We start from the raw sequence: 22,667 nt of genomic DNA, 5'->3' as shown, positions 1-22,667 counted from the left end.
AACGGACTCTGCATTATTTGAATTCAAGGATGAAAAGTAGAACTCTGCAACTTATCGTAATAGAAAGAGCAATCTCCTGGCGTTTTTTATTGTTTGACTAACAGAACAAAACCAGGCAGAGAGGTCCCCGAGGAAATGATGGTCATGCTTCACTGCCGTTTGCCACTGGTCCTTCAAGCACTTACTGCTTTTCCTTCTAAAGATTTCAGACATTTATTTTGATCACAAACGCAATCCAAGTGTGAATAAATAAATGTATTATCTTTTAAGACCCTCCCCCGCCCCCCCCCACGTTCCTTTAAATAGAAAAATGTGCTAAATGTCTCTTCACAGCCTATTTGGCCATAGTTGTCCCACCTACAGTTTTCAAAACAGACTGAATTTGATCTTCTGAAATCCTTCCTTGAACCGCAGCTCACTCTGTTACAGAAGTCCTGGGAGAGAGGCCCTACTGGTATTGCTGGTAGTCCCCGAAAGGTGAGGATGGTAGCTGGGCTGAAGGCAACTGGGAGGGGTCTTCAGCAAGCGGAGGACCTGCAATTAAGAGGGAATTTAAACACCACCTGAATATTATGTAATTTAAAGCGACAAGTCTCTGTAAAGAGCAAATCAGTCAACTCAGAAAACAAAGTGCTACATCAGAGCTGTAACCTGAATTTCTTTATCAAGCTGCCCGATTCTCACGAGAGCGCGTGCTAACGTCCGGCGGCCTGGCGGCCCTCCTCCAGAACGAGCAGCTCTCAAATGCTACGCCAGCGAAGTCACATGGAGTAGTTACAGCAAGAAACAACACGCCAGTTTTAATGCAACTGCTGAACAAGCTGCCGTATCAGGACTGGACGAATCTCTCACACCTCCTGATGTATTTGTCAGTAGCTATTTAAAATTATTTTCACAAAGTTTAAGTACCTTAGTCACGTTTCAAGAGAACTCAGTAATACAATTTATACAACTAGGTAAGGAATGGGTCCTGAAATGGGAAGACACCGCCATCCCCTAGCTTGCGCAGAACTAAGTGTTGTAGTATTTGCTTTCAAAGGATGGGACGGCCTGTGACCTAAGAAAAAATGTGGCTGTTTAAAAAAAAGACTTTAATGGGAATAATCACTCCTCTTTTCTTCAGGGAAACTGAGGCAGACTAAAAACTATCTGGAAGGAAGAGAGAAAGAGGACAGTGGTAAAGAGGGCTTTCTTTCCAATACTTTACTCCAGTGAATTTTTTTTTATATTCTAAAAATATCTGTTCATTACAGAAAGCTGGAGAAGACACTGGGTGAAAAAGATAAACCAAAAATAACCACTGTTACCATTTCGATACAGTTTTATCTCATCTTTCTGTTTTAAGAACTCTTTCATGTAAGTTAACTGGAAAAATATGATTAGCTTTTCAAAGATTTTTGCCCCCACATAGCCTTTCGGAAACACTCCTCCTGTCTAAAATAAAAAGCACTTCTTTTAGAGAACTCCTTCCGAGGAAAGAAGCCGAAACCCCAGCAAACAAGGCTAAATCCTACAAGACAGTGTGACCGAGGTATTTTTCTATCAATTTCTGAATTTCTGCAAACATGGAACTTTTCTCACGTCTTATGTGAAGTCTTTCACACTAAAGTGCCAAACTAAAAAGCAAAATAAGAAAGTAGCCATCACAACAGAGCATTCAGTGAGAAATAATGATTGAAAGCAGAGGCAAGGACCGAGGGCCCAGGAGCCACCCGGGTCACCCACTGGCCACAGGGAGCAGGCCTCAGAACCGTGCCCAAAAGACACCGAATCCCTCGCCTGGTGCCTCAGGGAATCAAATCGAATCAGGAGCTGTCACCTGTCCCTCACTCTATGCCGAATCCTTTCCAAGCTCCAAAACTAACTTCCAACCAGTCACACCGTTCTGCGTATTTCCTTCCCCAAACGCCGGGTCAGCTCTTCCCCATGACGACCCTCGGTGTCTTTCTGCTCCCTTCCAATGCCAAGGAACAGTCCCATTTAGATAGCTCAAGTTTTCTAAGTTACAAGCATCTGCACACGCTGGCCGCAGAGCAGACATTCCCTGGCCACGTCGTGACCACCTGTGGACCACTAACCGCCCAGCATCTCACCTTCCCTGCACCAGGCAGGAGCAACAGGAGCAACGCGTTACATCACCAACGTCTCAGAAGAACCCTCCTTCCGGCCCTAAGTGAGCCCCAACCACGGGTCACCTTCTCCTGCTACTTCACCTTCTTCAAGGAAGCAGCACAACCAGATGACCGCATTTATCTGTGAGCGTGTCAGCCTGACGCTCCCACTGCCCCCGGCAGCTAGAGCAGTGCCCCACACACAGGCAGTGAAAAGCTGGCGACTGACGGCCATCGTTGTTCCACGTCTGCAGGGACCCTTCTTCCCACACCGCTGAAATGATCGGCAATTTCTTAGAATGAGCAAGTGAGCACTGATAAAACCTAAGAACTCTAAGGAAAGATCGACAGCAAGTCATCAGCCAAAGCATTCTGTTACTGAGATGAAACACAACTAACTGCACCCACACCCGTGCAGAGCCAGAACCCTCACAAAGCACGGCGTATTCACGTGTGATGCAGAGATGTCAAACTGCCACATCTGAGCAGGCATCGGGAAACCATTTCAAACGTCTGAGCTGTGGTGTCAGGCAGAAAGACGACTCACCGTTGGGAAACTGGGCAGAGGCAAATCTTGTCAACAAGATACCAGCTCCTTCGATGAGAGCTAGCAGAATGCCACCCATCGCAGCTGACCCAACCATGGCCACTGGTCCGTCTGAGCACGTTGAGAACAGAGAGATTACTTTAACAGAAATCCAGGTTAATGTAAGACACCATAAAGCAAAGACCTGTCCATAGGGCTCCATGCTACTCCCCGTTCCCAAACCCCCTTTCTCGCTGACCAAGACCAGGGTCAGCAAACTATGGCCCGCAGGTCAAATCCAGCCCACGGCCTGCTGGTGGAAATACAGTTGTATTGGGACAGCATGCGCGTTCATTCACGTATTGTCTAGGCTGCGCTCATGACATCAGAGCTGAGTACATGTGACAGAAGCCCTCACAGCCCACGAAGCCCACACATTTACTACCTGGTCCTTCACAGAAGAGGGTGCTGACTCCTGGGCTCACCCACTACGCCCAAAGGAATCCTAGGTTGTTCTGTCCCAAAGACCCAGAAGATGGATCTAAGCTCTTCACTCATAACAATGCTGTGTGACAGGTACAATGATTAATTCCAGAGGCTGAGGAGAGAAACTGCCCAATCACACAGCTAGTAAGTGGCAGGAGCAGAACCTGAACTGCTCTTAACCACGGGGATTACTGGTTAGAGCTCCAGGCTCTCTCGTCCTCAACATTCCAAGTTAAGAGATCCTTTTACTCTTCCCCGCAAATCACTGTATACACTCACTACACCAAGTTACACAGTGCTCCGTCTGTCTATTACAGATGTCCCTAAGTGCAGGCAGGGGCTGGCTTCAATGTGTGTGTCTAGGCCTGCTTACTTCTTGCTGCCAGGATGGCTCCTGTTAAGGCACCACTCGTGATGGAGTTCCAGGGGTCTTCTTTCCCTCTGACTTGAACCATACTGCAGTCAATCATGGAAAACAGGCCTCCCCAAACGGCAAAGCTGCCTGTTTTATTTAAAAACAAAACAAATAAATTTCATTTTTTATATTTTAGCCTTTAAATGTAATAGTCAGAAACAAGCTTAAATAACAACACTCACTATATTCTTGAAACTCTCACACACACATGCAAGCAAGTTTGAATAAGCACCGAACAGGAGTCAGAATACTTATCTTTTTAATAAAGCTTGGTTTGTATTACATCAGCAGGGAAATCAGCAACGGCCCGAAGCCTAAAAGAAATAAGCCAGGCCTAAAAGAGTTGGGCTAAACCCATTCAAACCCCCTTTCAGAAGAGTGTGTATCTGTTTAAGAAGTGTCCTCCTTCCTTCTTTTCATCACCTTACCTCTATTTTTCTTTTCTTCAGTCAGTGCCACTGAGCACCTGCTCTACAAAAATCACCGATGTGAAAACAAAAGAAACCGGGCTATTCTGGGATGTACTACAGGCGTAAGCCAATACACATAAAGGGCAAAAGGGTGATACAAACAGTTTGAATTATGGAACCTCGAGGGAATGGGAATTACCTTTCCTCTCTCATTTCTATCCTTCATTCCTCAAGCATGAAACTAAAAGCAACCCTAAATCAGATTACTTTGCACTTTAAACTCTTCCTAAACACAGTGACTATTCTGTGAAATAAAAAACAAACACCCACACGTACACGTGTATAAGTACACACAAAACACAGAAAGGCAACACCAAGATTTTAATTGTCAGCATCTCTGGGTGACAGATGATAACAAGACGATTTCACTGCTTTGTGCTTTTATTTTCCAAATCTTCTAAAATGAATACACATGACTTACACTCTATGAAGAGTTCTTTTATTAAGATTAAAGAAAGAAAAACTGCACTGAGGAGCCCTTGTCAGGTTATCCTTCACCCTCTGAAACCTCACAGAAGCAGGGGTGTGTCAATAAGGACAATAACCTGGGTTCCGCCAACTGCCTGAACCAGACCATCACCAGCACCCTTCCCCAGAGCTCACCCTGTGAGTTAAATCCAGCAAACACAACCAGTTAAAGTATGCACGAGGGACTTCCCTGGTGGTCCAGTGGTTAAGACTCCATGCTCCCAATGCAGGGGGCCCAGGTTCGATCCCTGGTCAGGGAACTAGATCTCGCACACATGCCGCAACTCAAGATCCCACATAACGGCAACAAAGATCCCGTGTGCTGCAACAAAAAAAAAAGATCCCACGTGCCACAACTAAAAAGATCCCACGTGCCACAACTAAAGATCCCGCATGCCACAACTAAAGATCCCACATGCCACAACTAAAGATCCCGCATGCCACAACTAAAGATCCCACATGTAGCAACTAAAAGAGCCCACATGACACAACTAAAGATCCAGCACGCGGCAACAAAGATCCCGCGTGCCGCAGCTAAGAAAAAGATCCCGCATGCCGCAACTAAAAAGATCCTGCATGCCATAACGAACATCCCACGTGCTGCAACTGAGACTCGGAGGAGCCAAGTAAGTATGTTTTAAAAAAAATAATAAACTATGCATGAGCCTCCTCGTTTTCGGTCCAACACTAAATACCACATGCTACATACAGACGAAATAGTCTGTCCTAACTCAGTGGCTCTGTGCCCTGGGAGAGAGATATGTCCAGGTATATTAGAATTATCTCACCAAATTCCTCAAACAAGGCTCTCCCACTCCCTCACAAGGATCTGATATCTGCCCACCCCAAGAATGACTGCCAGAGTAAGCTATGGTGGCTGATGAGAGTGGAGACTGAGTCCACACAAAAGGCTGGCCCCGTGTGGGCAGCTACAGCCGGAGCAGGGCGAGGAGGCGTCCGCAGGAAGGACACTCCCAAGCATGGAGATCAGTGTGCCCACGTGGAAGCGTGGCCTGTTACGAGGTGCCCTAGCCCAAGTATTCATATGAAAAGAGAAAGAAGAATGAACCTGTGGGGCTGGACTGGACTGAGAGGTATCAGTGTGAACCCATGATTCCTAATACATATAGATACATAGAAACACAGATATAAACTTGTGTATGTACGTGTACGTGGTGTGTGTTCATAGATATACAGTACATTCCTAAGAAGGCCTGGGAACAGCAATGCCCCACAGCAATGATACACTTAGTGCCCAGACTTTGGCTTCTAAGTACCATTCTTAACTAGAAGGAAGCAGGGCTCCTTGGGGACAGATGACTCTACACTCAGGCAGGGAAAGTACAAGATGAGCCTGGAACATCTTGTTCCAAAATGCAAGGAAGGGCTGGAAGCATAATGGGGACACGTCAAAAGCACGTCTTATTTCTGCTATGAAAATACAAGACCTTCAGGACACAACTGTGACTTTCCCACACTGCCTTTTCCCAGGAGCTTAACTGGAAGAGCTCAGTAAACACCCACTCAATTAAACTGCAAGTGCCATCCCAGTGCTTTTTTTTTTTTTTTTTTGCGGTACACGGGCCTCTCACTGCCGTGGCCTCTCCCGCTGCGGGGCACAGGCTCCGGACGCGCAGGCTCAGCGGCCATGGCTCACGGGCCCAGCTGCTCCGCGGCATGTGGGATCTTCCCGGACCGGGGCACGAACCTGCGTCCCCCGCACCGGCAGGCGGACTCTCAACCACTGCGCCACCAGGGAAGCCCATCCCAGTACTTTTAAAATTCAAGACTCCATGAAGATTCCTCAGTAGTTTCCTTAAAAAGCCTGACTCCAATTCACTCACACCACAACATACTCTTCCTCTATTTCACCCTGATTGTTTTTTAACCAAACCTTTATTCTTAGACTAGTTTCAGAGTCACAGCAAAGCTGTGAAGATGGTACAGTTCCCACATACCCCACATCCAGGGTCCCCAGCATCTAACATCAGCACCGTGCACTTGTCACAGCAACCCAATATTGACACATTATTAACTGACGTCCATACTTAATTCAGATTTCCTTAGTTTTTATGGCCTTGTTCTGTTCCAGGACACCTCATAACATTTAGTAGTCTTATCTCCTTAGGCTCTTCTTGACTGTGACAGTTACCTGATTGTTTTTTTATTCACTGAAAATGCATGTGATAGAAGCAGCCTCTCAAGAAACCTGGTAAACCTGTATGACTTCTGCATTTATCGAAGGTTCAGGGTTTGGTGTGTACTTTTCTTTTCTTTTTTTTTTTTACTACTTATCACTCTTAAACAACACGGTAACCATTAAAACAAAGGAAAATTAGTCACTGTTTACTTTCCAGGGTGTACAATTATTACAGGGAGAAAAACAGGAAACAGATACACCATCACTTCAACCCTCGGAGCCTCAATTTCCTCATCTGGAAAATGGAGATAATAGTACTCACCTCCTATGTTGCTGGGAGGACTAAATAAAATAATCCTGTGAAACACCTGGAGTGCCTGGCACATGGCAGGCACTGAATAAACAACAGACATTGGCTACTATCTTCTAAAGAAAACAAATGCTATAAAAACAAAGAGAAGATTATTTCTTCTGATGCACAAAATCACTAAGGAACGACTGAAAGTGCTAAGTCCATTTCACGTGTTATATGTGGTCTCTTCAGCCTGACTGTATCTTTGCAAGCAAATATAAGTTCCCAGATTTCTTATTCTCTCTTCTCCCAGCTTCTGAATTAATTACCAAGCTTAAAGAGTGTGATGGACATAATCGTTCTCCACCTCTGCACTGACCTCGGCACAATGTCCAAAGCTAAACCTGGAGGGAGCCCCATGACTTCCATCAGTCCCTTTCACACACCCTAACCCTTCTGTTCACATCCTCTTCAGTTTCATGCGAACCCAGAAGCTATCACTCCTGACCCTCACAAACCTGAGCTGTGGACACACTGTCTGGATAACGGAAGAAAATCAAATGAAACCAAGCAGAAACAAAACCGCACTGAGCTTCTGAAGGACAGAGTTTCAAATGGATGCAACAATTCAAGTTAACTTTCCAAATAAATCATAAATCGAGAATTCGCATAGATACTAACTTGTGACAAGCTGTTATTTAGACCAAACTAAAATCACTAACTGGTATAATCTAAAAAAGAAGGAAAAAAAAACAGAATTTCATTTTCAAAAAAATAGGAAAAAAATCATCTGAAGTACAAATGGGAACATTCTGCTTACCTCCCAACTGTGGAGCCCTGGTTCTAACAGCTGTCAGACTCCCTCGTAGTCTGTGGTTTACTCCCTATAAGGAAACAAAAGGAAGCAACCAAAAATACATTAGGAGTATAACACATTTCCAACCCACTGATGGGGCCCAAGTGACATTAGCAAACGGGTCTCAAGTAATGATGATATGAGACCATTCACCCACTTACCACCGGAGAATTGCGAAAACCTTTGATTGCTTGAAAGATCCCACCACCTATGGTTCCCATCGTAAAGGCCCCACCACAGTCGTCCACAATGCGCCAGGGGCTAAGAACAGGAAAGAGAGAAAAAAAGAAAAAACATGAGTGTATTTCTCATTTATAAACCATAAAACCCTCTTTGTTAATAAGGGATATACAACAGATTCCAGGGCAGGGCTCACTGCAACCAGTAACATCTGGCCCATAAAATACAGACAAAGATTAAGGATTCTAAACAGATCCACATCTATTCAGCCCAAGTCTTCTAAGCTACAGGGAATGAACTCGTAGTTGAATGGCTTCAACTCCCTACTGTTCACAGCACTTTATTCATTTGCTCAACTACTAGTGCATCTATTCTAAGGCACCGTGAAAACAATGTGTGAAAAAACACAAAACGCATTAGGAAATTACACTATAGTCAACAGTGACCCAGTCGCCTGGGGGACCAAGGAAAGCTCTCCAGCTGCAGCAAAATTTAAAGCTGAGACCCAAAGAATAAAATTTCAACAGGCGCAGAAGAAGACACATTATTTAAATTTTAAAACTTCTTTTTGGGTTTACTGAGTCCAAGTTAGCATTTGGAACTTAAGTTTGTATCAGATCCACTTAACACATTAGTAACCTCTAACATCTGATAATGAGAGGTTATATGTGTAGACCCGGCTTCCAAATGCAGCACCCTAACTCACGCAGCACGACATGAGTAATCTGATCAGTAGAACAGAACCACTCTACTAGGAATCTGGCTTCTTAAAAAGTCTGCGAATGGGAATTCCCTGGCAGTCCAGCGGTTAGCACTCAGCACTTTCACTTGTGGTGGCCCGGGTTCGATCCTTGGTTGGGATCCCGCAAGCCTCGCGGCATGGCCAAAAGAAGGAAAAAAAAAAACAAGTCTGTGAATAATTCAATTCATAAATGTCTTTTCCAGTCTCAAGGGTAAAATGCTGTAACGACCCTATGCGCAATCCAACTGCTCAAGTAACCGTGTGAGTTCAGAGCATCGTTGCTGCTGAAGAATCTGAATAATAAGTAATTTCTCATTTTGCCAGATAGAAATACGAAACACCTTGTCCTTTCCAAGTCTAACACAAATCAGGAGTTTGTACAGAATGACGATCTCATGCGGCAGATGTTCCAACTGTCAGCCTGAGGCTTCGGGGCTGGGAACTCGTTACAAATGCAGGCTCTGGGGAGGCCCCACTCAGGACCTACTAAATCAGAGTCCACAGCTTAGCACAATCCACGGGTGACCTGATTTCACTTTAAAAGTTTGAGAAGCAGTGCTCTGAGAGACTAAAAAGGATTAGGAAAATTTCTTCAAAATGGTAGAAACATTAATAGAAGTAAAGAGACAGGGAATTCCCTGGTGGTCCAGTGGTTAAGACTCGGTGCTTTCACTGCCGGGGCCCAGGTTCAATCCATGGTTGGGGAACTAAGATCCCACAAGCTGCGTGCTGCGACCAAAAAAAAAAAGTAAAAAGGAAAGACAAAGGAGAGTCACTAACTCTAAACGATCGATCCTAAATGATCCTATAATCAGTTAGAATGAAAATGAGTATTTAAAAAATCAGTAAAGAACAGCAGGATTCAGATCAGAGAGCAGCCGCAGGATTGCAAGAGAGGACGTCCAAAACAACGGCAAGATGCAAACAGTCTCTGAACTAAGTCTGGCTAAATCAAGGTTCCTGCAGGGAAGTGACGGATACACAAAAGGAAGGTTGAAGCCAGACTCTAATGTAAATGCCAGACAAATACAGGGCAACAGGGAACCAATAACTAACCACAAGATTAAAGTTATCTTTTACTAAGTATCAACTATGTTTTAGGTGCCTTATAGTGCAAATAACCTGATTTTCAAGAAAGCTAGCTTATTTTCTTATAGACTCCCTAATCTTTTAACTTTGCAGAAGAGTATCCCTGTCTCCTCTCCATTTTATACCTGAACAGAAGCTCAGATTAAGTACCTTGCCCAAGGTCATATAGGTAATAACTGGTAGAACCAATTTAAATACAAAATCTAGTACGCCAAAGGCCCCAAATTCTTTCCACTATATCCTACAGACTAGGGTTTCTGAAAACAAAACACAAGATTAAAAAGTATTTAGGACGATTAAGTACCTATAATGTATTAAAAAGGACTGAAGAGAAGGAAAGCAATTAGGAAACTACTGTAAAAGGCATTAAGGATGCCAGGTAAGATCCTGACAACAGGAAATGAAAGGTGGAAGGTTTGAAAGAATTCAGGCTGCCTATGGTGTTGGGGCAGGTGCAGAGGGAGGAGAAAGACGCTTATAGTTGGAGCTCGGATGACTTCACGAAAACAGGGTAGTCCAGAAGATCAAAGCAGTTTTGAGTATAAAACCAACCAGACAACTGACTGTACTGCTTCAGGACATATGTACTGAGAAAGCAAAGGGGCCACCTAATTTAGTAGTAGATGAAAATTTATGATTCCCATAACATCTTTAACCCAAGAAAGTCAAGTATTTTCCCCTCATGCCAACCTGTTTCACGATATCATACCCAAGAGCAGGTGACAACAGCAGTGTACAGCACGCTGAGTCCTGCACACCTGAGCACAACCCAGGAAGGGGGACCACTACCTTTGGAGAAGATAAATTTAAAGAGCTGGGAGGCGCTGAAACATACTCTGTATCTTATTTCAGGGAGGAAAAAATGCACAAAGCAGGCAACATGGCTAATGCTGGAAGGTCAGAATGTAAAGCCCTGGGCCCTTACACACAGCTGGAGAACACCTCGGTTCTTGCTCTTACAAAAAACACAGGTGGTTAACCCAAAAAACAAAATGTGATTTTTCATTCATGACCTCCGAAGCCTTCAACTGTGTGCGTGCCTGACTCCTCTATGCTTTCATTCCTGGGACCGACCGAGCGCGGGGCACAGACCACCACCACCACCCCCCGCTAAATGCCGAATGAAGGGACCCCCGTCGCCGGCTTTTCACACACGCTACTCTCCCCGTTTTCCCGACCGCGCCGCCCCTACCCCACGGGGAAACCCCAGCCCGGACCGCGGCCGCCGCGCCCACGCGGACCCTTCCCGGGCACTGCCCCCTCCCCACGCAGGCCGAGCCGCCCGAGCGCAAGGACGAGCCCAAGGTCGCCGGCGGGCAGAGGGGCTGCTCCCGACCCGCGGGCCGGGCAGGGGCCGGGGCCACACAGCCGAGCCGGGGCGCCCTCGAATTGCCGCAAGGTCACCCGGCGCGGCCCCGCGGCCCCCGCTGACTAGCCGGCTGCTCACGCCCGGGTGCCCACGGCCCCCGGCGCCGCCGAGCCCGCGGCTGAGAGCGGCCTCGCTCCGGGGGCCGGGCAGTGGCAGAGGGGCAGGCGGCGGGCAGCGGGCTGGCTCACCAAGGTTCGCGCGCATACTCCTCCATCTTGATTCCGCCGCTCCGCGATGCCGGGCGAGCGGGGCGGGGCCTGGCCCGGCGGCGGAAGTGATCCCAGGCGGCGGGCGTTAAAGTGTGCGGGGATTGGCTCGCCGCCTCCTGCCGCAGCCAATGGGAGCCGGGAATAGGGCTGCGGGGCGGAAGGCGGGGCTCCGGGCGGAAGGCAAGGTTCCGGGCGGGGGCGGGGCGGGGGCGGGGCGGGGGGGGGCGGGGGCGGGGCGCCCGGGGCGCCCAGGTGCGGAGAGGTACCCGTCACGGAAGCCGCGGGGCGTGGCCGAAGACAAACCTGGTGTTGCTCCGCTAGGGTTCCCAGAACTCCCGAACACGTTTCTTTGTTCTAGTACCTGGCTGTCAGGTGTGGATTAAATGCTGCCTACTTCGTCAGAGTTGGTGAAGCCCCACCGACTACCCGGAGCTTCTTTAGGGCGGGCAGTGCCCGAGTCCTTTAGAGTCTCGGGGCCGGACTGTAGTGGATGTTCCATAAATGTTTGTGAACATCTGGAGCTTCGTGTCCCGTGGGGGCCCTCGACGTGAGGGACAGCGACAACGAAGCCTCTTTCAGACCGCACTCCAAATGATCACCGGGAGACGTGAGGGGTGTTTAGCTCAGAGAAGAGGTAGCAAAAGGCTGGGGACCCCGGGCCCTTTGAGCTTGCAGCCGGCAAAACCTGTCATGTGACAGCTGCTACGGGACCTCTTCCCCACCCTGCACTTTTGAGGTTGACTTTAAAACTTGTATATATTTTTTTCCTGGGAAAGTGAGTGTAATAAATAATAGGAAACTGCAAGAAAGAGTGACGTTCCCTCCAAAATCTTGGAAATAAGTTGAGCAAATAAACTGAACCCTCCGTAGAACCAAATGAAGACTGTCAGTAAAATGTGTCTCATACTGAAAAGAACAGTTCAAACCGGTCCTGTGATTTGGATGCCTAAGTCCAAGAGGGCTTATTTGGAATGTGACTGTGATTAAGAACGCTTCAATCTAATTAATTGACAGCCTGAAGAGAATGTGGGGGACGGGCAACCAGGGACCTGGAAAGAGTCACCAGGCAGCAAGGGTCCTAGCGGGCAGAAGTATTTCAGTAACTAGAGATTTGCGTTCTCATGAGGTTCTGGTCTCACCAGGACCCAGAGGAAATATCCCTTAGCTCCTGTTCCATATTCATTATGCAGTCTTCTGATTGTTATTTGGTTTCTGAATGGATTTTCCTTTAAGAGAGAATGCTCATAACTATTCCTGTCCACTGGACGTTTATATTGGTTTATGCATTCACCTCTTGTGAGGTTGGTTCCCTTGAATCAAAGCAGTCACCAGGAACGGTGATCATACCAAGCTGCTGAGTTTGCAAAGCTGAGTCAGGGCCAGACTCTAGGCTCTGGTTACCCGGCTCACTTCATCCCAACAGTCCCTCTCCTGGAGCAGCCTTGCATTTTGGAGGGCACTGCTCACATGGCCAGCAAGCATTCTTGGACTTCTCACCTTCTGTTTTCTGTAACTGCAGCAGATAACAGGATGGAACAGACAGTTGGGTCTGGGCAAGGCCTAGGACTTGGCCTTTGGCTAGAGAAGGAAGCTGCCCCCGTGCCCCCCACACCCCCGGAAAATATCCCTATCCATCTTGGAAGAAAAGAGCGTAGTGAGTCTTCAAGACGTCTGCAGAGCTGAACGGTCAGAGACATGAAGGAATGACGTCAAGACCAACAGAGGAAAGGAGTGGGGTCCTTGAGAGGGACCTGGCCTGAAGGGGAGGGGAGTCTGAGATGGTGACCCAACACCCCTGGACACGTTTGGTGAAAGTCAGTGTGCTGGGCCCAGTGTGAGGCTGCACTGGAACCCTGCAACCCAGGTCCTCCGGGTGTTGCTTTGGGGAAAGCAGCTCCCTGTGTGAACTGAAAGAGCTGTGACCCGGGGCCCTTTTTGCTGAGATTCCCCCAACCCAACAAAGTGAAGGAAGGAAGATCCTCCCTCAGAAACCACGTGGAGGGATGTGAGGTGGCGGGTCCAGCAGTGACTCTTATGCCTCTTGCCCACCCCGTCCGTCCCTCACCCCACAATGAGCTTTCCTTCGTCTTCTGCTCTTGGACAAGCAGAACTTGTCTTTTTTCTTGGGGAAGGACCACTTTCCGAGGCTAGGGTTGGGGACAGGGCCATTTGATAGATATTAAGGGTACAAAGGTTGTGCTGAACCGAGAAAGTAACAGGGATTGGTAATCCCAAATCAACAGTAAGCCCCTTCCCCTGTGCTCAGAGTTGCCTTAGTGTGAGGACTGGGGTGCAGAGAATACTAAAAGTATCCATGTGGTTCCTCCCCTTGGGGTCTTCGAAAGTACTTGGAGAGAAAGAATAAGCCCTTGAGAAATAGCTGTCGGGTCAAAATTATAAGATGCCAGCATGTGACGGAGAATGTGCTAAGTGCTAGAGGCATCCGGACAGGAGAGAGCCCTGGCGGCTGGCGCGTGCTTGCAAAAGCGTCCTGGGGGAAGAGCAGTCAAGCCGGAGCCTGAAGACTGGGAGGACTCTGCTGGGTGAGGGGGGTCGGAGGGAGAGGGGATGCCAGCGACAAGGCGCAGGAGCATGAAGGACTCAGCGTTGTCACCAGGTGGGCTGCTGGTCCCACTGGGAGGGTAGGAAACTCGAGAAGCGGGACAAGGAGGCTTTCTCAGGGGATCAAGTTCCCGGCCGTGTGAGCCAGAGGGAGGGTCTGCTGTGTGTTGGGAGACAGTCCTCCACAGACCTCTCCCGTTTCTACACATCCGAGCATCAGAAGCTCCCCTCTGTCCGAGAGCGTTGCTGTAAGCAGGTCGCCTGGGACAGCTCCAGACATGACTTCCTCTGGAGCAGGTGTGTTTATGCTACAGGATAGTGAAGGGACAGCTCTCTCCCTCCCCTCCCTGGAGCAGACTGTCTACCTTCCAGGTACTAATGATGTATTAAAGTTTTCCCTACTTTATTCAAGTAGCTGAGGGAGTTCCTTCCAGAAGGATGCTGTCTTTTCGGTAGACGGTGAGCTCACCGGGTGAAGAACAGGCTGGAAGCAGCTTGGGTGAGGGGCGCGAGGGAGGAACCCTTCTCTCCACCCAGACCGCACCCTCGGAGAGGGGTGGACGTTTTCAGAACGCGCCTGCCACTTAGGGGGTCCTGGCACCCAGTGGGCTGGGCTCCATTGAGCCAGAGGTTTGGGGACCTCAAGAGCTCCACACAGCAGGAGGTCACAGGCCATGTACATGGCTCCAGACCCCCAGCCCCGCCTGGCCCGTCAGATTGCCGTGGACAAGTGAGGCTGGTACCACAGCCAGCTCTGGGTCTGGGCTTCCAGTGTGTGACTGGGGCCTGTTTGGGGTTTTAGCCGGGCTGGGGCGCCGTGGGTGGGGAGAGGAGGCAGTCTCTTGTCTCTCTTCTGCCCTCTTTCCTCCCCCTGCCCTCCTTGCAGGAAGACGTGTCCGGCCTGTGGTCTGTCTCTGAGCTCTCCTCTGGCCACTTCTGCCCATCCCAGGCGCGGGGCCAGGCCGGCGGCTTGCTTCAGAGACAAAGTCTGCTACTCCAGAGAGACCTCCAGGCTCCCTGAAAAGGAGAAAGCTGGTGTGGTCGTATACTGAGCATGAACACTGAGTGCTTACAGCGTCTGACGCTGTGCCGCGCGCTCTGTGTGCATCACCTTGTTTGATATATTTAATACCTTCATAACCCTGTGCAGTATGTTTTTTTCTCAAGGTACTTTCAAGATTCTCGTTTTCCATTTCCTGCAGCTCAGAGAGGTTAAATAGCTGACACAAAGTCACACATCTCAGATTTGAGCCCACGTCATTCGACTCCTGAGCCCGTGGCCTTATCTGCTACACCATGCTGCCACCCTGTATTCCTGAAAATGTGACTTTCCTGGGGCCACTCGCCAGCCGAGAGCCACCCTAAACATTAGTTAATTGCTTCTGGTCCCTGTCCCCCGACACGTACACAGGTTTTGGCCAGAGTTTGGGGTCCCTTTCCCGTCCGTCTAGCACAGCAATGCTGGGTTTTCTCTGGGGACAAGGCCATCCCATAATCCCGATACTCAAGATGAATTTGTTTTGGGTGGAAGTGGATTCTGAGCGTGGATAACCATTGCCCCTGGAGAGTGCGTGGGGCGGTGGTCCCTCGCCGCAGGGGCCCAAGTCCTCCGGCCCCACAGGTGATGCCTTTGGGCTTTCAGGGTCTGCGGGCCACGCCCGGAGCCTGGGTTCTAGGAGCAAAAGGCCTTGGACGAGACACACAAGGAGAGCCAGCTGTTTGGCATCGTGGGACAGAAGCAGAGAACATGCTGGGCTTCTGGGCAGACACCTTTGGTTGGGAGGCTGGGAGTCCTGCCTGGAAGTGTGGAAGCTCTGGCTTTGTTTTCTGAGTTTAGAACCAGGGGGAGGAGACTGGCTGCTGAAACCAGGTGGCCCGGGGCTGAGTGACTCGACTTTGGGAGGAGAAGGGAGAGTCGCCGGGGGCTGGAAAGAGCTGCTTTCAGCTGGCGGGGTCGAGAGGTTGGCTGGGGTGGCCCCAGAGATCAGGCCTCTTCTGGGTGGAAGTGAGAGCAGAGGCCGACAGACGTGAGGGCCTGGGGGGAGACAGTTCTGTCCACGCGCCCTGGAGCCCCAGGCCAGCCCAAGGCCTCGGCGTGCCCACTGGGGGCCACCTGACCCTCCCCACGAGGTTAACGTGTCTCCCTCGGGCTCTAGGCCGTTGCTTCTTGCTCTCCTGGTTCACCTTGCCTTCTAGTACGTGGAGTTTTCTACCTCAGTAGATGACACATTTAAAAGAGAATGACCACACTGTAATTATTCTTGTGTCTCTCCCCCTATAGCGCCTGGCCGGGTGAGATATAAACATAGCACCCTTGAATGAATGAATGAGTGAATGATGAGAACGAGGTGAGGAGACGAGTGTGCATACACACGCGTGTGCTGTATGCGTGCGTGTGTGTTGAAGGTGGTTTCTGCTGAAGGACGGAAAGACAAAGGTGAGCGAGGAGGTGGGGCGTGGAGAACAGAACCTGGGCCGGGAGAAGAAGTGAGTGATGATGATGCCTACAGACAGTGACTGTGTGCCCACTGCCCGTCAGGCGTGTCAACCGCGTGGCTCACGTGTAACGCTCACAACCATTCTCCGAGCCTGGCACCAGCGCTGTTCTTGTTTTATAGGTGATGAAGCTGGCTCTCAGAGAAGGAGGTGGCTGGGTCAGAATCCCACGTGGGCTGAGCAGGGAGCCCAGGACCCAAGCAGGTCGGCCGCCCGGGGAGCCCGCGCTTGAGCCGTGAAACCAGCCTCCCTGTCGTGCTCCCCGCGGCCCCTGCACTGCTCTTTTGAGGCATTTTGTAAACTCTTCTTTTTCTTTTCATAAACTGTTCGAAGTTACTTGTTTATTAACTGTCTTCACTGGGAGACTGTAAGCTCCAGGAAGGCGGGGACCACATGGATTTTCTATCCTTTAGCTTCATCCCTTGCTCTTGGACCGGTGCCTGCCACGTGGTCCGCACTCATCAGTACATGCTCATGACTCGCCCACGGACGCCCCGCCTCTGAAAAGAAACAACCCCAGGAGCCCCCAAGCCCCTCCTCCCGCTTCCCCTCGGCCTGCCTGCTCGCCTCTGCCCTCCAGTCCCACCAGCCAGCCCCAGCTCCTCCTGAAGCGGGACCAGCCGGCGGTCAACGCCAGGGCCAAGTTTTTCTCCCAGACCATCGCTGGCGTCAGCAGGGATGCCGACGGGTGACTGCCTCTCTCTGGCTTAGGGTGGACCGACGCCAGGAAAGATCGGAGGCGCTACGCAGTGGGTTACAGCAGGGCTTCTAGAGGGATTTTGTGGCAGGAGATTGAATGTCCCTGCGCCTTGTGCAGGGCAGCAGGAGGGATGAGCAGTGAAAGCCCTTTCACGAAACCTGCCAGACCCATTGCAATAGGGTCTCTCCCAACAGCCCAGTTATATTTCCCCGGATTTACACATGGTGGGGTCCTGCTGCCCCCACGGGAGGTGCCCCTGCAGAGGAAGGAGCCGACGGGACGGAGGGAGGTGGGAACCCTCTTCCCAAGAGCTCGTGGAGGCCGACAGCCCTGTCAGAGTTCCCTGACCTACTGCACCTCACATTTTCTTGCCCAAACAGCCTGCCAGTTTTCAGTCTAGGAACACAGTGAGGATTTATTTATCTCTCTCTCTCTCTCTCTCTCTCTCTCTCTCAAGAAGTGGCCACGGCAGGCGGGGGCCTCTGATGCTGGGCCCTCCTCGGCAGGAGAGAACGGCCGGGTGGCTCGGGGCTCCTGGAATCGAGCTCCTTCCTGGGGCTGTAGACACTGGGGAGTCCTCAGCACACTACCAAATACAGTAGAAAGGAGTCAGTGGAGCACGTGCTGACCACAGCGCCGTCCACCCCGGGTGGAGGCGTCACGTGTGCACTTGAACAGGGCAGGCCTGGGGCTGGCCGCTCGTGAAGCCCGCGTCCTGTCTGCTTGCATTTCTGGCTCTCCGTGGCTCTCGCCTGCTTCTGCCAGCCTCTGCATTTTTGTATTATATCTTTTTCTCATTGCGTGGCCCCCTTGTCTTTAAAAGGCTAAATGCTCTGTGCTAAATTTGGTCACACAGCGCTCCAAGATTCCCTGGAATGTCCTCAAGTTTCAAACAGCTCTGACAGCGAGGCAGGCCCGCCCCCGCCCGGGGATTGGCCTTTCCTTTCAGGGCCGGGCCGTCATGGGGCCTTATTGGCTGCTGGCTGGACCAGCCCGGGTCCACTAGCCCTGGGACTGGGGAGGCTGCTGCCCCCCGTTCACACTTGGGCACCTGCAGCAGGCAGGGCAGGGGAGCCGAGGTCCTCGACCAGCTGGGGGTCTGCTCTGTCCAGATCGGCTCGCACCCCGTCCCGGCCCACCAGGACCTCCCCGCAGCCCTCACGAGAGCAGCAGCCCACTTTGCCAAGATGTCCAAGGTAGCCAAGTATCGCCGGCAGGTGAGCGAGGACCCCGACATCGACAGCCTGCTGTCCACCCTGTCTCCTGAGGAGATGGCGGAGCTGGAGAAGGAGCTGGACGTGGTGGACCCAGACGGGAGCGTCCCCGTGGGGCTGCGCCAGAGGAACCAGACGGAGAAGTCGTCCACGGGCGTGTACAACCGGGAAGCCATGCTCAACTTCTGCGAGAAGGAGACCAAGAAGCTTATCCAGAGGGAGATGTCCATAGATGTGAGTGGGGCGGGGGGCGGGGGAGGGGGAAGGGAGAAGAGGGGGAGGGGAGGGAGGGAGAGGGGGGAGACCCCGACGCGCGATGAGGATGCTCTTTCCTTAGAAGAAGAGTTCTCGCTGGCAAAGGATTCAATGTTTCAGAACCGATTGTCATCCCCTGAACTGGCCGTGTGAGCCCCTTACCCCTATTTGCCGTCTCATGAAGCAGAGGTCGGATGTGTTGGGGGGACCTGCACCCACGTATCACGCGGGGCTGCTAGCAACTTGGGAGCTGGAGGGGACGCCCTTGGGGTGGTCACTGTCGGGTTGACTCCACCCGGACGCCCACACCTGGCTTTTTTCCTTCCCATTCATCCCACCCTCCTGGCAGGAAGGGAGACTGGGCTTGCAGTCCAGTCCTTGTGGAGAACAGCTCACTTTCAAGGCCTCTGGGCATCTCGTGGCATGTGGACCGTGTGAGGCAGCTGGTCAGATGGGCTTCCCAGGGCAGTGGAGACAGGCCAAGGTCTGCACCTTCACCCACAGCTCCCGTCCGTCTCATTCCCGGGGGAGGTGGGGTCTGCACCTTCACCCACAGCTCCCGTCCATCTCATTTCCAGGGGAGGTGGGATCTGCACCTTCACCCACAGCTCCCGTCCGTCTCATTCCTGGGGGAGGTGGGGTCTGCACTTTCTGGAGGAGCCTCTTGAGGGAGCAGGCCCCCTTTTGGGGGTAAGGCCCCTTGGCTGGGGGATGAAGCTCTTTCCCAGCCACCAGGTGTTTTGCCACCAGGAGGGGACAGAGGAGGGGCAGGGGTGACCGCTGGGGAAGCGTCTGCGCACATCTAGGATGGGCTTAAGCAAAGCGGCTTTCTGGGTTTTCCCGGGTTTCTGCCGTGCGCTCATATGTGGGTTTTCTTGGGGCAAAGGAGCCTGGCCTCGGCCGGAGGACGACTCCGCAGACACCCTTCCTCCAGGTCAGGAGTGTCTGCTGGGGAGACTGCTCTGCTGTGTGCCGCCTCCCCACCCCCCCGCCTGGACCTCGCCAGCCACCTCCCTGTGCGCCATCACCTGAAACTCCTGCGAGGCGTCCGGCGGGGACACTAACCGCAGCGCCCGCCGGTGGGCACGCGTGGCCCCTCGAGGTTGGGAAGCAACAGCAGAGGGGCAGAGGCTGGGGCAAGTGGGGGGCTGGCGCCCGGCCTGCCCCTGCCACCCCGGCCTGCGTTTAAAGCTTTGCCAAAACCCTGGTAGGGTAGGGGTCATTTCGTAACACACAGAACTATCAAATCACTCTGCTGTGCACCGGGAACTAACATAGCGGTAGCATTTTTGGTCAGTTACCGTTTATTATCCTGTGGGCAAGGTCCAGGTGCAGCTCCGACGCGCTGGGTAGATACTACCGCCTCGGTGGGAAATGAGAGGATGCGGGGACTTGCTGCTGGGACGCACGGAAGGAAGCAAGGCGCTCCCGGGGGGGTGGCACCTCTGTCAACGCCCCACTGGACCCCTGGCACCCAGTCCCCAGGCTCTGAGCCCACAGCTGCGAAGGTCCCCGGAGGTGAAACACAAGCAGGAAACACTCCTGATCCCAAAGCAAGGCGTTCAGGCCGCAGAGCATGTGAGGGGCTCACCCTCACAGGCCTCGCTCCCAGCCGGCCGGTTAGCACCAGGTGGACACTTGTCTCGCAGGCAGAGTCCGAGTCAGGGGACACATGACGCCTGTGGGGAAGGCACCCCTAGGCCTTTTCCCTTGGAGGGAGGCTGTCGGTCCTCCACACCCCACACCGCTTCCTCCCCCAGGCCGGGGGCCCATGCAGCTCGGTGGCTCCCGGGCCGTGGGCAGAGTCACCTGTGTCACCTGGGGAGGGGGCACAAACCCGGGGACGCAGCTTCGTCAGCACCCTTAGCAGAACTCGAGCCTGGTACGAGCTCTGCTTTGGAACACGTGGTCTGAGGACCAGAGTCCCGCACTGTGACCTGCCTTGGTCGCCTCATCCCCACAGAGAGGCTGGAACATCCACCTCATCGACTCCATCGACTCCATCGGGCTGGTTCGAAGGCAAAACTGCAGCTCCAGCGTGTCGGCTGTCTGGGTCAAGAAGCCCAGGAGCCAAGGGGCTGGGAGGGCGGTGCCGGAGCTGCCTCTAAGCAGAGAGTAAGGAGCCGGCGTCGCCTGACTTGATGACGGTGTTGTGGGCGCACTTTTGTCTTTTTTTGTATTTATTTAATTAATTTATTTATTTTGGCTGCGTTGGGTCTTCGTTGCTGCGCGCGGGCTTTCTCTAGTTGCGGCGAGTGGGGGCTACTGTTCGTTGCGATCCTTGGGCTTCTCATTGTTGTGGCTTCTCTTGTTGCGGAGCACAGGCTCTAGGTGTGCGGGCTTCAGTAGTTGCGGCACGTGGGCTCAGTAGTTGTGGCTTGAGGGCTCTAGAGCGCAGGCTCAGTTGTTGTGGCCCACGGGCTTAGTTGCTGCACAGCATGTGGGCTCTTCCCGGACCAGGGCTTGAACCCGTGTCCCCTGTATTGGCAAGCGGATTCTTAACCACCGCGCCACCAGGGAAGCCCGTGGGCATACTTGTTAAAGGATCCTTATCTTTTAGATGCGGACACTAAAACACTTATGGGAAAAACCCTGCTAGGATTAGGGAATTTGCTTTAAAGTACTGCGGCCGGGGGGAGTGGGCAGGGTATAGATGACATGAGACTGTCCGCTGGTAGACAGTTGCTGACGTGTTGAAGCTGGTGGTGAGTCCGCACTGTGCTATTATGCTCATCTCTCTACTTCTGTGTATATGTTTCAGATCTTCCATAGTAAAATGCTGTTTGTTTTTGTATTTAATACATAGAGACAAGAGTGGAAGGCGGGCCCAGTGTGGGTTTTGTATTTAATACGTAGAGACAAGAGTGGAAGGCGGGCCCAGTGTGGGTGCTACACTCTGGCTCTTCCTGGGGCGGGGTCCCCAAGGTTCATATGCAGACTGGGTGGGTCTCGCTGTGGAAGGGACCTCGCTTTGCTTCTTCCCCACCCCCTGCTTCCTCCAGGTCAGCTCCTATCTGTCCTTGGGTCTCAGGTACCACTTCCTCCGGGGAGTCTTCCCTGCCTTTCCCTGCCCCTGGCAGTGTCAGGCACCTTGCCTGGTCTGAGGCCTCCAACGCCACTTGTGCCAGCCCCACCCCGGCCCATCCTGTCCTCCCGTCACATTGTTGCCGAGTCTGCTTTCTTGTGCAGCTGGTGTGGTTCTGGGGATCACGTGCTAGCTCGGCCTGGTGAGCAGGGGGTCAGGGTGGGCTTGACAGAGCTGATCCCTGGCTCCCCTCCCTCCCTGTAAAGAGGCAGAGCCCTCGGCCAGTGTGTGTCATCCCGGTCCTCCCGCCCAGGTGGAAGACGGCCCTGGCAGGTGTGTGGCCAAGGGTTCAGTGAAACCGTCGTCGTGGCTCAGGTTTCAGGAACCGGATCCCAGCGGGTCAGCCGTGTGTTCTCTTTCCTTCCCAAGTGGGAAAGAAGGCCTCCCGCCTGCCTCTCCGTCCTCCTCCCTGGCCTGCCGGGGGCTGGGATTAGCACCTGCGCCCAGGCAGGAGCAAGGGCAGCTCAGCCAGGGTGGAGGACGCCCTTCTGGGTTCTCCCTCGGGGAAAACTCGAGAACCTCCATGAGCCAGTAGCTGCTGGGCCCAAAAGGCCTCTGAGCTCCCTGTGGCCCCTGCCCCCGCAGCCTCAGCTCCCAGCCCAGCATCCGTGGTCTCCCCGCAGCGACGGGAAAGCGGAAGAGCCCAGCAGCAGCGGCAGGTCCCATTGCCCTTTGCCGTGTGCACTGGGCGGCATGGCTCCTTGCTTAAGGACATTAACCCCAATGGGTACACAACCAGAATAGGCCCGGAGGCCGGGCGGAGGGGCAGGAGACGTGATGGGGAGGCACCAGCGGGCACCGGCGATGGCCCGGCCAGCTCAGAATCCCACCCTGGATCTGAAAGCTGCCTCTGTCCAACCGGAGTGTGAAAAAGCACACTTTTTTTTTTTTTTTTTTTTTGTGGTACGCGGGCCTGTCACTGTTGTGGCCTCTCCCGTTGCGGAGCACAGGCTCCAGACGCGCAGGCCCAGCGGCCATGGCTCACGGGCCCAGCCGCTCCGC

At 52.2% G+C, this 22,667-nt stretch overlaps 2 protein-coding genes and 1 non-coding gene across 4 annotated transcripts in view; 2 read left to right on the top strand and 1 right to left on the bottom strand.

The window, feature by feature from the left end:
• Positions 1 to 51: 51 nt before the first annotated feature.
• On the bottom strand, positions 52 to 11,423 carry TIMM17A (translocase of inner mitochondrial membrane 17A). The gene is made up of 6 exons (XM_067729907.1): positions 11,333 to 11,423; positions 7,926 to 8,025; positions 7,729 to 7,792; positions 3,497 to 3,625; positions 2,659 to 2,769; positions 52 to 534 (listed from the first exon to the last, which is right to left on the bottom strand). Exons 1-6 carry the CDS (start codon positions 11,356 to 11,358, stop codon positions 449 to 451), a joined length of 516 nt encoding a protein of 171 aa, XP_067586008.1. The 5' UTR covers positions 11,359 to 11,423; the 3' UTR covers positions 52 to 448.
• TRNAW-CCA (transfer RNA tryptophan (anticodon CCA)) lies at positions 4,664 to 4,736 on the top strand. The gene has a single exon. It is a non-coding gene; the product is annotated as a tRNA-Trp (tRNA).
• A 6,649-nt stretch (positions 11,424 to 18,072) lies between the features above and the next one.
• Positions 18,073 to 22,667, top strand: part of LMOD1 (leiomodin 1) — a 32,902-nt gene continuing 28,307 nt past the window's right edge. Inside the window, exon 1 of one of the 2 annotated variants that reach the window (XM_067729899.1) lies at positions 18,073 to 18,559. In XM_067729899.1, the coding sequence (XP_067586000.1) occupies positions 18,299 to 18,559 (261 nt within the window). In that variant the 5' untranslated portion in view covers positions 18,073 to 18,298. The remainder of the gene's footprint in view (positions 18,560 to 22,667) is intronic. The other variant, XM_067729900.1, reaches the window with a different exon arrangement.

The sequence above is a fragment of the Pseudorca crassidens genome, chromosome 2 (genome assembly GCF_039906515.1).
Source record: "Pseudorca crassidens isolate mPseCra1 chromosome 2, mPseCra1.hap1, whole genome shotgun sequence".
Lineage (NCBI taxonomy): Eukaryota > Metazoa > Chordata > Mammalia > Artiodactyla > Delphinidae > Pseudorca > Pseudorca crassidens.
Note: the sequence above shows the minus strand (reverse complement) of the source record. Positions and strands in the feature narration are given on the sequence as shown.

Excerpts from the sequence above, each read along its gene's own strand:
- TIMM17A (XM_067729907.1), bottom strand. The coding sequence starts at position 11,358 with ATGGAGGAGTATGCGCGCGAACCTTG. Across the intron at positions 8,026-11,332 it reads GAGTATGCGCGCGAACCTTG|CCCCTGGCGCATTGTGGACG; the intron begins GTGAGCCAGCCC and ends TCCTGTTCTTAG. Across the intron at positions 3,626-7,728 it reads CAGGGCTCCACAGTTGGGAG|GCAGCTTTGCCGTTTGGGGA; the intron begins GTAAGCAGAATG and ends TAAATAAAACAG.